The 12763-nt window shown below is 37.1% G+C and overlaps 2 protein-coding genes across 3 annotated transcripts in view; one reads left to right on the top strand and one right to left on the bottom strand.

Annotated features, from left to right (window-relative positions):
- The window catches only part of LOC107045570 (derlin-2), a 5616-nt gene extending 3345 nt beyond the window's left edge, over positions 1 to 2271 (top strand). The window contains exon 6 of the mRNA XM_015267885.2: positions 1775 to 2271. Coding sequence (XP_015123371.1) covers positions 1775 to 1877 — 103 coding nt within the window. The 3' untranslated portion in view covers positions 1878 to 2271. The remainder of the gene's footprint in view (positions 1 to 1774) is intronic.
- A 526-nt stretch (positions 2272 to 2797) lies between these two features.
- Positions 2798 to 12763, bottom strand: part of LOC107045569 (protein phosphatase PTC7 homolog) — a 21983-nt gene continuing 12017 nt past the window's right edge. For both annotated transcript variants that reach the window (XM_015267883.2, XM_015267884.2), the window contains exon 5: positions 2798 to 3264. In XM_015267883.2, the coding sequence (XP_015123369.1) occupies positions 3215 to 3264 (50 nt within the window). In that variant the 3' untranslated portion in view covers positions 2798 to 3214. The remainder of the gene's footprint in view (positions 3265 to 12763) is intronic.

Below are 12763 nucleotides of genomic sequence, written 5' to 3'. Positions count from 1 at the left end.
CAGTTGACTATAGTCAACTGAAACCCATGCGGTTACACGCACGTATCATATAAAGTAATTATTTTTCCAACCCAAATCTTTGAATGATGTAAAATTGACAAAAAAGATTTAATCTTCAGTTATGTCTTCAGAAGCCGTTTTCATTTATTGGAAATGGGTGATTTTGAATAAAAATCAATCCGGTTGAGTTGAAACTTTTCTTTATTTGAAATTATATACGAGGAAGACACATCCACACGCTTTGAGCTCCTCAGATACTAACTAAAGAAACAAAGATCCCAGAGGTCTGAAACCCTGGCGACATAGACCCACAAAAGTCTCTATTCATTTACAGATGTTTAGACTGAAAAACCAAATGCCCAAACATTCGTCCACGCTCTTCTCAGAATTTCAGATCAGAAAAATGTTTTCTTATAATAATATAAACATACTGTGAAATATAAAATTAATTTTTGTAATCATGGAATGTGAACTCCAACATCATTATTTCAAAAATTCGGAAATATTGGAAAAATCATTCAAGATTTTTCAACGAATTCTAAATTAATGCAAAACCACGAAAATCAATTGAGTAATAAAATTGCAAATAGTGGTAAGTTGTCTTTAATAGATTCAGATCAGTTTTTCATGAATATTTTCAAATCTGAGGGTGTAACAAAGGTGTTATGCTGAATTTTATGCGAAAAGCCAGCATTTCGTAAGTTTAGGGGAGACGGATGAAAAGAGACACTTGTTACTCTTCTAAGTATATTCATAGCTCAGAAATGAATTTTGAAGTATATTCAAAGCTCAGTAAAAAATAAAAATGAATGAATTTTTTCATTCTTGTTACTTTAAATTGGATCCAAGATAGAATTATTTATCGATTTACAACTTATGTTTGTAGAAAGAAAAAATATTGAAGGTTGCCTCTGAACTTTAGTAATCTTAACTTTAGTAAGAACTTTAGTAATCTTAACGTATTGCTTTCACAAAATACTCCAATATTCTTTTAAGAAGCGCAATAATTCAAGTCAAAGAGTCAATATTTTAAGCAAAAATTTATAAAAAATACTTTTATTTTTACCAGTTACTCCATTTTCTGCTAGAGTTCGCTACGGAAAATCTAGTGCTTCCTCTGACAGCTTTTTTTGAATTTCGATTGGGTATATTATGACAATTTGATTGGTGTTCTATTAAAATTCTGAAAATTCCCTAATTTCATTTGTTTTTTTTTTCTATTGAAAATTATCGTATTGAAAGTTTGTCGTGGTCAAGGTAAAATTGGAAATTATTGGGCGTTGTAGAGACGGTTTTATTGTATAGTTCAGCACTATCCATAGTCCTGAGAGTCCTATACAGAGCTCCGGTCCAACTCTAGTTCCAATTCCATTCCAAAATAGCATTATGGATAGTCCTGAGAATATAATTGTAATAAGAAGCGTAATCGGCTGTTGTCGTTCACAATAGGAGTAGCAGGCAAAAAAGTCTGAAAAAAACATTGACATTTTTCGAGGCTTGTAAAAGGCAAATCAGATTGAAATGGATTAAACTGCTTCGATTTCCAATCGATTCAGCTGGAAAGTGAATTACACATAATCGAAATATGCAAAAAAACAAACATACGTGAATTTTGTGTTATCGAATATTCCTAGAATTTTTTATTCGAAACTTCAAGTGAAATTTTCTATCAGTCTAGATACTCTCAAAAAAACTTACTTTGAACAGAACTAGAGTGGCCTAAAATCTTAACAATAAAAGTTGAGAAAATTTTCGTTCTTCTTTTTTTTCCAAGTAAAAAACTGTTCGACGAACCTCCAGCAGATCCAAACTACGCACCCCTCCCAGAGGATCGCCCAGGAGGCTTCAATTGGGGTCAGGATGCAGACTTACAGTGAAAAATGAAATTCAACAGAAATTCTAATGATTCCACAAGTGTTTTTTTTTACCTTTCTGGATGAAAAGTTTTACATCAAGAAGATAGAAATGATTTGGAGTTAAATGAATGCTGTGATCTCTGGACACTCGACTGTCTCCTCCTCGAGTGAAGGAAAAGAACGAGAATATTTTGACTGCACGATAAATATCGCACATCAGATATAAAAACGACGGAAAATTGTCTTATACCTAGGGGGTTTTTTTATTCATGTGCTTGTAAATAATAGATAGATGAATTATGACTATTAATATTATTATTCGTACTGTCATTAGAGTAATCATTACTACTGGAATGTATTTAAGAGGAAATAAAGCGAAATAATAAGGGAAACAAAGAATAACTGATTTTTTCCAAACGTGAACAATTTTTCAAAATGGCGGGGAATTATTTAATAATCAGCTTATGATGTGAAATGACTTATCAGTTGGTTTGCCTATTTTTAATGATCAGAATTAGATAACAATTTCTTCATAGTCTTAATTCTATTTTTTCTTCCCCGTTTTTGCTTTTTTCGACTTTTCTCTGTCATTTGGATGCATTTTCATCTATTTTCAATTGTTTAGGTAATTATTCGGGGCTTTTTGAAAACCTGCGGATCGTCAGCTTCTTTTCGAGGCTGTGCGTGTGTGCTTTATGGATTTTCATCAATTATTTATGTCTGAAATTCAGGTCTTTCTAATTTTCTTTCGTTGAAAGAACACAGAGGTCAAGGGTGGAATTTTTAGTTTCTGACAATTTTCTAAAATTGGATCAAAGTAAACATGAATGTTAATAAATATTAAAAAGAGGAGGAATAAAATGTTTCTAATCATTCTCTCAATTTTCTTTTACCAATCATTACAAATTGGAGAAATTTCTCAAAGGAAAGAAAAAACCAAATTTTCACTGGTTTCATTTTTATACAGATTGAAGTATACAATTTTAGCTCTTATTAACTACTCCAGTTATTGCTTTTGATCGAGGCAAAAAAAAGATAAAATTTATAAATAAACAAAACACAACAATTCATATAGAACCAAAAAATATACAAAAAGAGATTAATGAAAAGAAAGAATTAATTTCTAGTAAATGGAAATGACGTTTTTAAAATTTGGTTCTGAATTTTGATTTTGAGAATTTTTTTTTACATTTTCGAGGTTTTTTCATTCTGATCAAAACAATTGTAACTTATCACGAAAGAAGAAAACATTTATTACACTTGATGTATGAAATGAAGTATAATACAATGATCAGTGGCTGTGAATGGGGAAATCATAATTATCGGGTAATTATCTATTGTACAGGCTTCTGGGTTTATTAAATGGCCACTGTAGCTAGGAGCACCGTAATGTCGTCTGGTTTTCCACCTGAAATGAAATAAAAAAGGGGTTTTTAATTTTGTAAGTGGTCGACGTCGTTGATTATATGTTTTGATTTTCTTGAATGGTTCTATTCATGAGATAGTCCGTGAAATTTCCGTTGGAAAGCTCTGCCTAACAACTTTTTTTTTCAACCTCTCAAGAAAATGAATCCAATTTTTGCACAGAAAAGAAAAAAATCTTTTTTGTCATGACGGCCGTAGGCAGAGATTCACGGACGCGGAGCGAAGCCGAGCCCTTGCTAGCCCATACGCTAGGTACCATTGAGCATCCATTTTGGGAGGTATTGGTCGACTTGGTGTTTTTTTGTTTTTCGATGCGAAGAATCCGAATTTGAAGGTCGTTTGGACGAAAACCGATGCAAAAAAAAGTTATTAACAATTCAATTGTTGATATGGGCGTGGAATGAATACTAGAAGTCCAATCAAAATTTTTTTAGAATGAAAAAGATGCAGTTCAAAGAGATGAATGAAACTAAATAAAAAAAATTCTGATCCGTCAATATTTAGTCTGATAATGGGAATTGTTAATTAGCGGGCGCCAGCTGTGAGGAACCGCGTGCGTGGTATCAATCGCCTCGAACGTCTGGACGGTAAATGACACTTTTTTGAGAAGTGTTTCTCCTTCATTTTATGGACAGTATTTTTATCTATGCCTTCTCTCAATTTCTCATTTGTTATGGATGTTCGATGAGTGTTCTTGGCAGAATTGACTCGAAAATCAAAATGCACGTCGTATTGTTCATGTCGGAAATTGGATGGTTACAAGAACCGTTACAATCCTCAAAACTCTTCAGTAGATAATAAATAAACTATTCTCTTCACCTGATGTACATTTATTAGTCCTCTAGACCGCTCCTGCCACTTATCGTACCCTATGTGATTGGTGCAGTACTCTGAGTGTGCCCACTCATTGATTAACAATTACCCTTTACATTTAAAAATTACATATTTTGAGTAATGATGAGGATGATAGGAAAAAAACGATGCATAAAATGAAGAAGAAACAATTCTCAAAAAGTGTCATTCACCGTCCAGACGTTCGAGTCGATTGATACCGCGCGCGCGGTTCCTCACAGCTGACGCCCGCTAATTAACAATTCCCACTATCAGACTAAATCTTGACGGATCAGAATTTTATTAATTTAGTTTCATTCATCTCTTTGAACTGCATCTTTTTCATTCTAAAAAAATTTTGATTGGACTTCTAGTATTCATTCCACGCCCATATCAACAATTGAATTGTTAATAACTTTTTTTTGCATCGGTTTTCGTCCAAACGACCTTCAAATTCGGATTCTTCGCATCGAAAAACAAAAAAACACCAAGTCGACCAATATCTCTCAAAATGGATGCTCAATGATACCTAGCGGATGGACTATGCCTTCGTCTCCGCTTCGCTCCGCGTCCGTGAATCTCTGCCTACGGCCGTCATGACAAAAAATATTGTCCGTCATACGGCCAAAATAGTATTTTTCCGGCCTGTTGCGATGGGGTTTTTTACTCGTGTGGCGTTGGCCTCCGAGCCGTAGGCGAGGAGTGGCCAACCACACGAGTAAAAAAAACCCGACCGCAACAGCCCAGGAACAATATTTTTCTGTAGTGATTTTCAAGTTTTCGAGTTTGGGAAGTATGTAATACCAATTCCCAGACGAGAAATCGTGAGAAGCAGTACAGAAAAAAACTTTTCTGACGAATATGATTGCAGCCCTCGCCTTCGGCTCGTGCTACAAACCTCATATTCGCTATAAAAGTTTTTTTCGGTCTAATGACGAAATATACTATTTCGTGTCGCGGGACCTAAAAAAACCCCCATTTTCGTGGCGCTGCGCGCCACGAAATTGGCGTTTTACAGGTCCCTCGCCATGGAAAACATATCACCCTCCCCCACGGGCAAGCACGTGGGGGACGGTGATCTGTTTTCCAAAGCTCGGGCATGTAATGTACTATTTCGAGAAAAGTTTAAGAGGGCACGAGGGTAAAAAAAACTATCGAAATGCGGGCAAATCTGAGCTCCATAAATTCTCGTCGTTTGGTGAATTCCCAGGCTCAAAAGTGGTCACCACCAAATCCTTAGCACCACGAAAGTGTTATGGAACAAGTTGAGGGTGGTGTGAGAAGGATAAATATTTTTAATAAATGATCGAGATACGCGGTAGCGTATCGACCAAGAAAAGTTTTGATCGACTGAGCAAAACTTCAGGTTTGATCGACTGAGCAAAACATCAGGCCGAGAGCATCGCGTATCTATACATGACAGAACTTCCCCCCCACTACCTCTAAATGATTTACATTCGGTATAATGAAAACGGGACAACAAATCGGGAAAGTGTCGTTAGTTACATTATATGAATCGTCTATGAGCTTTTCAACGGTGTAACTATGGTATTTTTTGGATTAACAGTAAAAAAGATAGGTGCATAGCAACGTGTTGATATTCACATTCTCGCGATTCACATTGTAAAGTGCGAGAATCAAGCTGTAACGTTGGCAGCGCCGGTCCAACTGAGCTTCATACCAAACGTTGAAGTGTTGCCACCAGTGCATTTGAATGTGGGTTGTGATGTTGTTATGGAGAACGACAGAAAATGTTCTTCTTCACGTTAAATCACTAATTAGAATGAAACAGAAAATCGACTCGGCGTTCTATTTTGTTTTCTCTCGTCGAAAATTCGAATTTCATCCCGCCATATCTGCATTCATATGCGGACCTCGGATATAAAGGTAGTTTATGCACTGTTTGTGAGGTTATCGGTTTATGTTTGGACTAGCACCGCCGCGGCCGCGACGTTGATGCCCATTTATTATGCCTTTGCTTTTTTTGTTTCTTTCGAAAATTAATGATTTATCGTCGTTTTAGTCTATTGAGTGTCAAAGTTAATGAAAACAATGCGTCTCGGTTCATTGCTTGTTCAATTTCAATATTATAATAAGTGATCCACTAATTCTGAGTTTCCGTCCTCATTGAATGAAATTTTAATTACTATTGTAATCAAAATTATATTCAGAGTGCAAAACAACAATTATCAAATTTCTCACAGTCCATAATTTTTTTGTCTTCGCCTCCCTCTTTATTTCCGTTTACAACTTGACAAAAGTATTCAATTATTTTTCCAGAAAAATTATGGGGTCAATTCTGATGTTCTTTCGCTAATTCGAAGTGTCTTCGCTTCATTCATGATTTTTTTCACAATTTTATTCGACGATGTCATAAACTTCAAACTTTGATGAATTATCTGAAATTTTTTCAAATTTTCTATAATCTTTCGAAATTTATATGAATTTTTTTCAAGAAACTTGAAAATTTTTGTGGAATTGTGAAGAAAATCCGAAAAATTACCAAATTATTTCCTCCTTTCGCATTTCAATTAATCAGAGTGCAGTATTCGGGCTTTCATGACTGCTTCAAATCAGTTTTATTTGCGAAATGCCGCCCTTTCCTATCAATTGTTTTCCCATTATTTATTCAACAATCCTCGAATATTTGAGAGATATTGTAAATGCTTTGTAATTTTCAAAAACTCCATAGATTGTCTTTAAGTTCTTCAGAAAACCTCATAATTGTCTTGAATTTTTGGAAAACTCCCGAATTATCTTACATTTGGGGAAAAAATTGACAGTTCTGATTTTTTTGGAAACCTGCAGCCTTCCTCAAAGTTTCTATAATTCATTCCCTATTCACCCCCTTAGAGATGGATTTTGTAACGAGGCTGAAACACGTATTTATTAATTTCTAACAATCTCTTGATGAGTGCTCACATAAAAGATAAAACCTACTCTATAATTTTCATATTATCAGTTTCAATAGTTTCGACTTTGGATTACTATCTTAGTCAAGCTGAAGGGTTCTCTTACCATATTTATAACACAATTCCGGCTGCAATGTTCATTTTGCCTTTTTTCCCGTCGGACTCAGAATTCCTTTCTTCCATTCATTGTTCATAATCATTGTCATTGCAAAAAGCAGTGCGACTGATGAAAATGATGTGCCTCAATTTATTAACTATGAAATATTTATATTGGAATAAATAATCTGCACATATGCTAATTCCTCTGCTCACTGAATAAGATTTCAATCATAATTACAATCCAATTTCTACTCGAACATAATTGGAAGAGTAAATTGCCGAAATTCAATGTTTGGTGATACTCTGGTAAAAGTGCTNACTCATTGAATAAGATTTCAATCATAATTACAATCCAATTTCTACTCGAACATAATTGGAAGAGTAAATTGCCGAAATTCAATGTTTGGTGATACTCTGGTAAAAGTGCTTGCCAACACCGTGATACAATTTTTCAATCAGTTCACTCGGTAATTCAATTAATCTATTGTTCATATCATCAACATAATTCCCCATTTAGAATATTGTCACCGCATGTTTTCAGCACCAAATTTTGGAAATTAAAACGTAAAATGACAATTTGACTTCTGCTTGATTCTTTTTTGTGAATCTGAAATTCATGTTAATGTGTCAGATATTATGAAAATATCATCATTCCTGTTCTCTACTGTTATGGAATATTGAGCCACAGCTGTTCACTCATAACTGAATTTTCTTATTCCTATATTATTATTATTCTTTGTTCAACGTGAAAAAATCTATCATCATTTGCACTGTAGTGCATTCAGATTCTTCTGCACTTCATGTAAAAAATGTCATAATAAACTCATAATTCTAGTTATTGATTCTAATCAACTTTGGAGAAAACCTTAGTAAACGCAACATTAAGAAAGTTGAATCATTCTATTGCCCCCGACCTAAATGATTAGAACAATTATAATTGGTTTATCAATCGAAAATACAGAGTAAGAAATTGGGTGCAGAATATTCACGTTTTAAATGAAAATTCAAGCAACTTTTTATTTTCATACTGTTAAGAAATGTTGAATTCCATTAAATTTTCAGTTAATTTTTAAATTTCATGACTTTCCTCTCTCAAATTAAATTAAATGTCTTGCTCCTAAAAATTACTACTGAACTATCCATGAATTTCAATTTTTTTCAACAGTATAATTGCTAGGAAAAAATGAAGTCGACTTTTTGAAATACACTAATGAAATGATTGGAAAATGACAATTTTCGAAGACCACAACTGCTTTTTATATAAATAATTCAATAGCAATCAATGTTTCACTCAATGAATAATTTTTTTCGTGTAACGGGACCTGAAAAACCCCACCCTCGCCTTCGACTCGGAAGGCAATCTTGCACGTGGAGGACGGTGATCTGTTTTCCAAGGCTCGGGCATGTAATGTACTATTCCTGAATTATAACGAATTCTTCCGTTTTCAGAATTTCACCAAAAATTAATTCCGTGGCAAAAAAATCAATATTATTTGATTTTGTGATATAAGTATTGATTTCATTAAAAAAACCATCGAATAACCAAAATCGAATAAAAAATTTAAAATTGAATATTTTTAGATTTTCTATTTTTTTTTCAATTCATTCTCGACATTCAAGTTCATTAATCATCTATAATTTAATCTTGTCAGCTCGTAACTTTTATCACCAAAAAATCATTTCCCATTCCACTAATTATAAACAAATGCGTGTATTATAGAAAATATGCACTGGTGTATTTATTTATTTAAAATACCATATATGGCCGATTAGGCCTTTTACATACTGGTGTCTTGGAAAACGTATCACAACTTTTTTTTTTAAATCTAAGAACAAAAAACAAGAAACAACAATATATGTCCTTCGTATATCGTATATAAATTCTGAGTGATAGATCGCCCATCCGCCTACACTTCACCGGATTGCAACACTGAGCAACAAGCAAATATATCGCAAGACCAACTCTTGTGGGGAAAAGAGGGAGTACCCCTCTCCGGGGCCACCAGTCCTCATCAGCGGCTCAATCTGACTCCTCCCCGGAAAAATCGACATCCTGCGCGTTCCTGGGCCCGCCAGCCTCCTTGGCCATGGCCAGTTGTCCGAACTTCCAGGCGTAATCCGTGAGCTGTGTCAGCGGCTCACCCTTCAGAGCGTTGGCGAGCCTGGCCCTCAGAGCTTCACCGGTTGCTCCGGCCCTCCATTCCTCTAAGGGTCCAGTCCACTTCCGGTCTACCGCTGCCATAGCTTCCTCGCAGGTCCAAATGTGCAGCCAAGCTTCGGGCTCTTTTTTACAAACTCTGCAGACGGAGTTGACAAAACCTTTTTTGCCCTGCCTACCTTGGTTTCCGCAACGTAGTCTGGCCCACACTTCCTTAGTCTTTCCTGGGATGTCCTGGTCCTCCCAGTAAAAGTAGTACCTCCGTGTTCTGGTCTGTCCTCTATTGCCTTGCTCCGGCAGGAGAATATCTGACTGGTGCCAGTCGAGATACCCCTTGCAATACGTAGAGGCCTCGGCTCTCCCTCTGTCTTCCTCACGCTCTTGCTACTGTCGGACTTCACTGGCTCTTAACAGGCGATTGATGCTTTCCTCCTCATCCGGGTTATGCCACAGCCTCCCTATCACATCCCCGCAATTGACATTCCTCAGGGCAGTGATCATTGTGGCTGCCCACTTAGAGGGTTGCCCATTGATGGCGTTCCTCCATTCTTCCAGGAGGCAAATCCTCGGCCATCGCTTCTGGTCCATCCCCAGGATTTCTGCGGTATACCTAGCCGCCCTGTTCATGGCATTCACCGCCAAGCTAGGTCGACGTGACTCCAGTCTGGTGATGTAATTGGGAGTGTTACGGCTGATCCCCATGCTCATCTTTATCAGCCGTTTATGCACTCTCTCCAGTTTTTCCGCCTTGGCCCAGCCCCAGATCTCTACTCCATACAGGCAGCCTGATTTTGCTAGTGTATTTTGCAGGTAATATGCACTAATGTATTTAATGTATACACAGTGTTCGTTTCTTATTCGAGGTTAGAAATGCGATTTGTAATTCTAGCGCGCTTTCGTAAATAGCACTGTCGCGGCCGAATTGCTCGTTCTCATGAAAGTTCTCATGAGAATGCGTCTTTCATCTGCCGCAATGACCAAAGAGGATAGACCTGAGTAGAGGCCCGGATCGGGGGGTTTGTCTGACTCCAAAAAAGTTAGTTGGTACCCCACGGGAAAGGCGGCGTCCCGGTCGAATTGTCGGTAAATGTGAGTCGGGTGCGTAACTCGGCAGTAGCAGTCCCGCTGTCACAGGGACAGGTTCGGAGGGCGACTTTTGTCCTCCTTGTACTCAATGTTTACTTTATGTTTTTCAGTTGATTTATTCGCCGACTAATTAATATTAAGGGATGAAACAATGGAGAATTAAATTCCCCATCCATCAACCTCCGTTTCATCCCTTAATCTCTGCAATAAAAAAATTAATATTGCGNGACAGCGGGACTGCTACTGCCCAGCGCCGAGTTACTCACGCACCCACTGAAATGTAGTATATACTGGAAAGGGCACTGCCATGTTAGGCCCGTAAGCGGAAAACGAGCCAGAGAGAGGTAGATTTTCAAGGATACCTGTCTCACTCTAGGAGGCGTTGCGCATGCGTAGAACGAGCATGTACATGCGAGTTAAAAAGCTTATGTACTCTGAGTGGTGCACACTCAATTGTTGCTATTTACGTCTTGGCGATAATTGTCCCATTGTGAGAATAAAAAAATATCCTCTAATCCACGAACAGCTATTTCGTAGAAAATTAGAGGAAAAATCGTGTATTTTGATGTTGTTTTCATTGGATTTCTCTTGTATTCTTCATGCATTAAAAAAATTCACAATTACAATATTCTTATTTTTTATTGCAGTATTGGGACAAATAGATATAAACAGATTCCAATTCAACTCCTCGACACACGAGGCATTTTACTGAACTAGAGTCCCTGGAATTCCCTCAAAATAAAACCTATATCATTCAATTTATACTTTCTGTTTCAGGAATTATATTGGACATACCTAAATTTCAAAATCCGAATACTGATGACGATATCGACTCAGAGGATTTCGATACACCTTCAGATTGATTGAACAAATAATCTCTTGAATTGTATTTTTTTTTTTGTATTTTTCCCATGTGGAATTATTTTAATTAAATTGTAAATGGCCCGAGTATTATTACATTGGAAAAAAATGATCAATTCTATGTTATAATGATGCAACAACAAAAATTGAAGGCCAATACTGAATTCTATACGTTCTAGAAGGTAAGAAAACTTTTTGAGCGGACGGTACGAGAGAGATAGGTATCCTTCAAAATCGCCGCTCTCTGTCGGCTCGCGTCAGGCGAATCAGTGCCCTTTCCAATATATACTACATTTCAGTGGATTAAATGGACACTTTGAACCCGCTCCAAAATGTTGATGTCTTATTGAAGTGCAGATGAAATAGATTTTTTTTTNGCCAAGCTAGGTCGACGTGACTCCAGTCTGGTGATGTAATTGGGAGTGTTACGGCTGATCCCCATGCTCATCTTTATCAGCCGTTTATGCACTCTCTCCAGTTTTTCCGCCTTGGCCCAGCCCCAGATCTCTACTCCATACAGGCAGCCTGATTTTGCTAGTGTATTTTGCAGGTAATATGCACTAATGTATTTAATGTATACACAGTGTTCGTTTCTTATTCGAGGTTAGAAATGCGATTTGTAATTCTAGCGCGCTTTCGTAAATAGCACTGTCGCGGCCGAATTGCTCGTTCTCATGAAAGTTCTCATGAGAATGCGTCTTTCATCTGCCGCAATGACCAAAGAGGATAGACCTGAGTAGAGGCCCGGATCGGGGGGTTTGTCTGACTCCAAAAAAGTTAGTTGGTACCCCACGGGAAAGGCGGCGTCCCGGTCGAATTGTCGGTAAATGTGAGTCGGGTGCGTAACTCGGCAGTAGCAGTCCCGCTGTCACAGGGACAGGTTCGGAGGGCGACTTTTGTCCTCCTTGTACTCAATGTTTACTTTATGTTTTTCAGTTGATTTATTCGCCGACTAATTAATATTAAGGGATGAAACAATGGAGAATTAAATTCCCCATCCATCAACCTCCGTTTCATCCCTTAATCTCTGCAATAAAAAAATTAATATTGCGACGAAAGTCACGCCACTATAAGAAACCCAATGTCTTCCTAATTAATGTTAATTAGGAGGGGAGAGACGATTTTTTAATTAGCGGGCGAGTTGTCGGGAGTCACTGCGCCGAGAAACCATTAGGTTTTTCATAGCACCGCGACTTTCGTCGCAGTTTTTATTTGTTCATTACAGAGATTAAGGAATGAAACGGGGGTTGAAGGATGGGGAATTTAATTCTCCATCGAACAGCATTGGTTTTATTCCTTAATATTAATTAGGAGAAAAGAGAAGATTTTTTAATTAGTGGGCGAATTAATGGGGAGTCTGCGCCGAGAAAACATTGGGTTTCTTATAGCGCCGTGACTTTCGTCGCAATATTAATTTTTTTATTGCAGAGATTAAGGGATGAAACGGGGATTGATGGATGGGGAATTTAATTCTCCATTGTAGTCTTTGTTTCATCCCTTAATATTAATTAGTCGGCGAATAAATCAACTGAAAA

The sequence above is a fragment of the Diachasma alloeum genome, unplaced genomic scaffold, assembly GCF_001412515.2.
Source record: "Diachasma alloeum isolate Michigan unplaced genomic scaffold, Dall2.0 Dall_scaffold_01001, whole genome shotgun sequence".
In the NCBI taxonomy this organism is placed as follows: domain Eukaryota; kingdom Metazoa; phylum Arthropoda; class Insecta; order Hymenoptera; family Braconidae; genus Diachasma; species Diachasma alloeum.
Note: the sequence above shows the minus strand (reverse complement) of the source record. Positions and strands in the feature narration are given on the sequence as shown.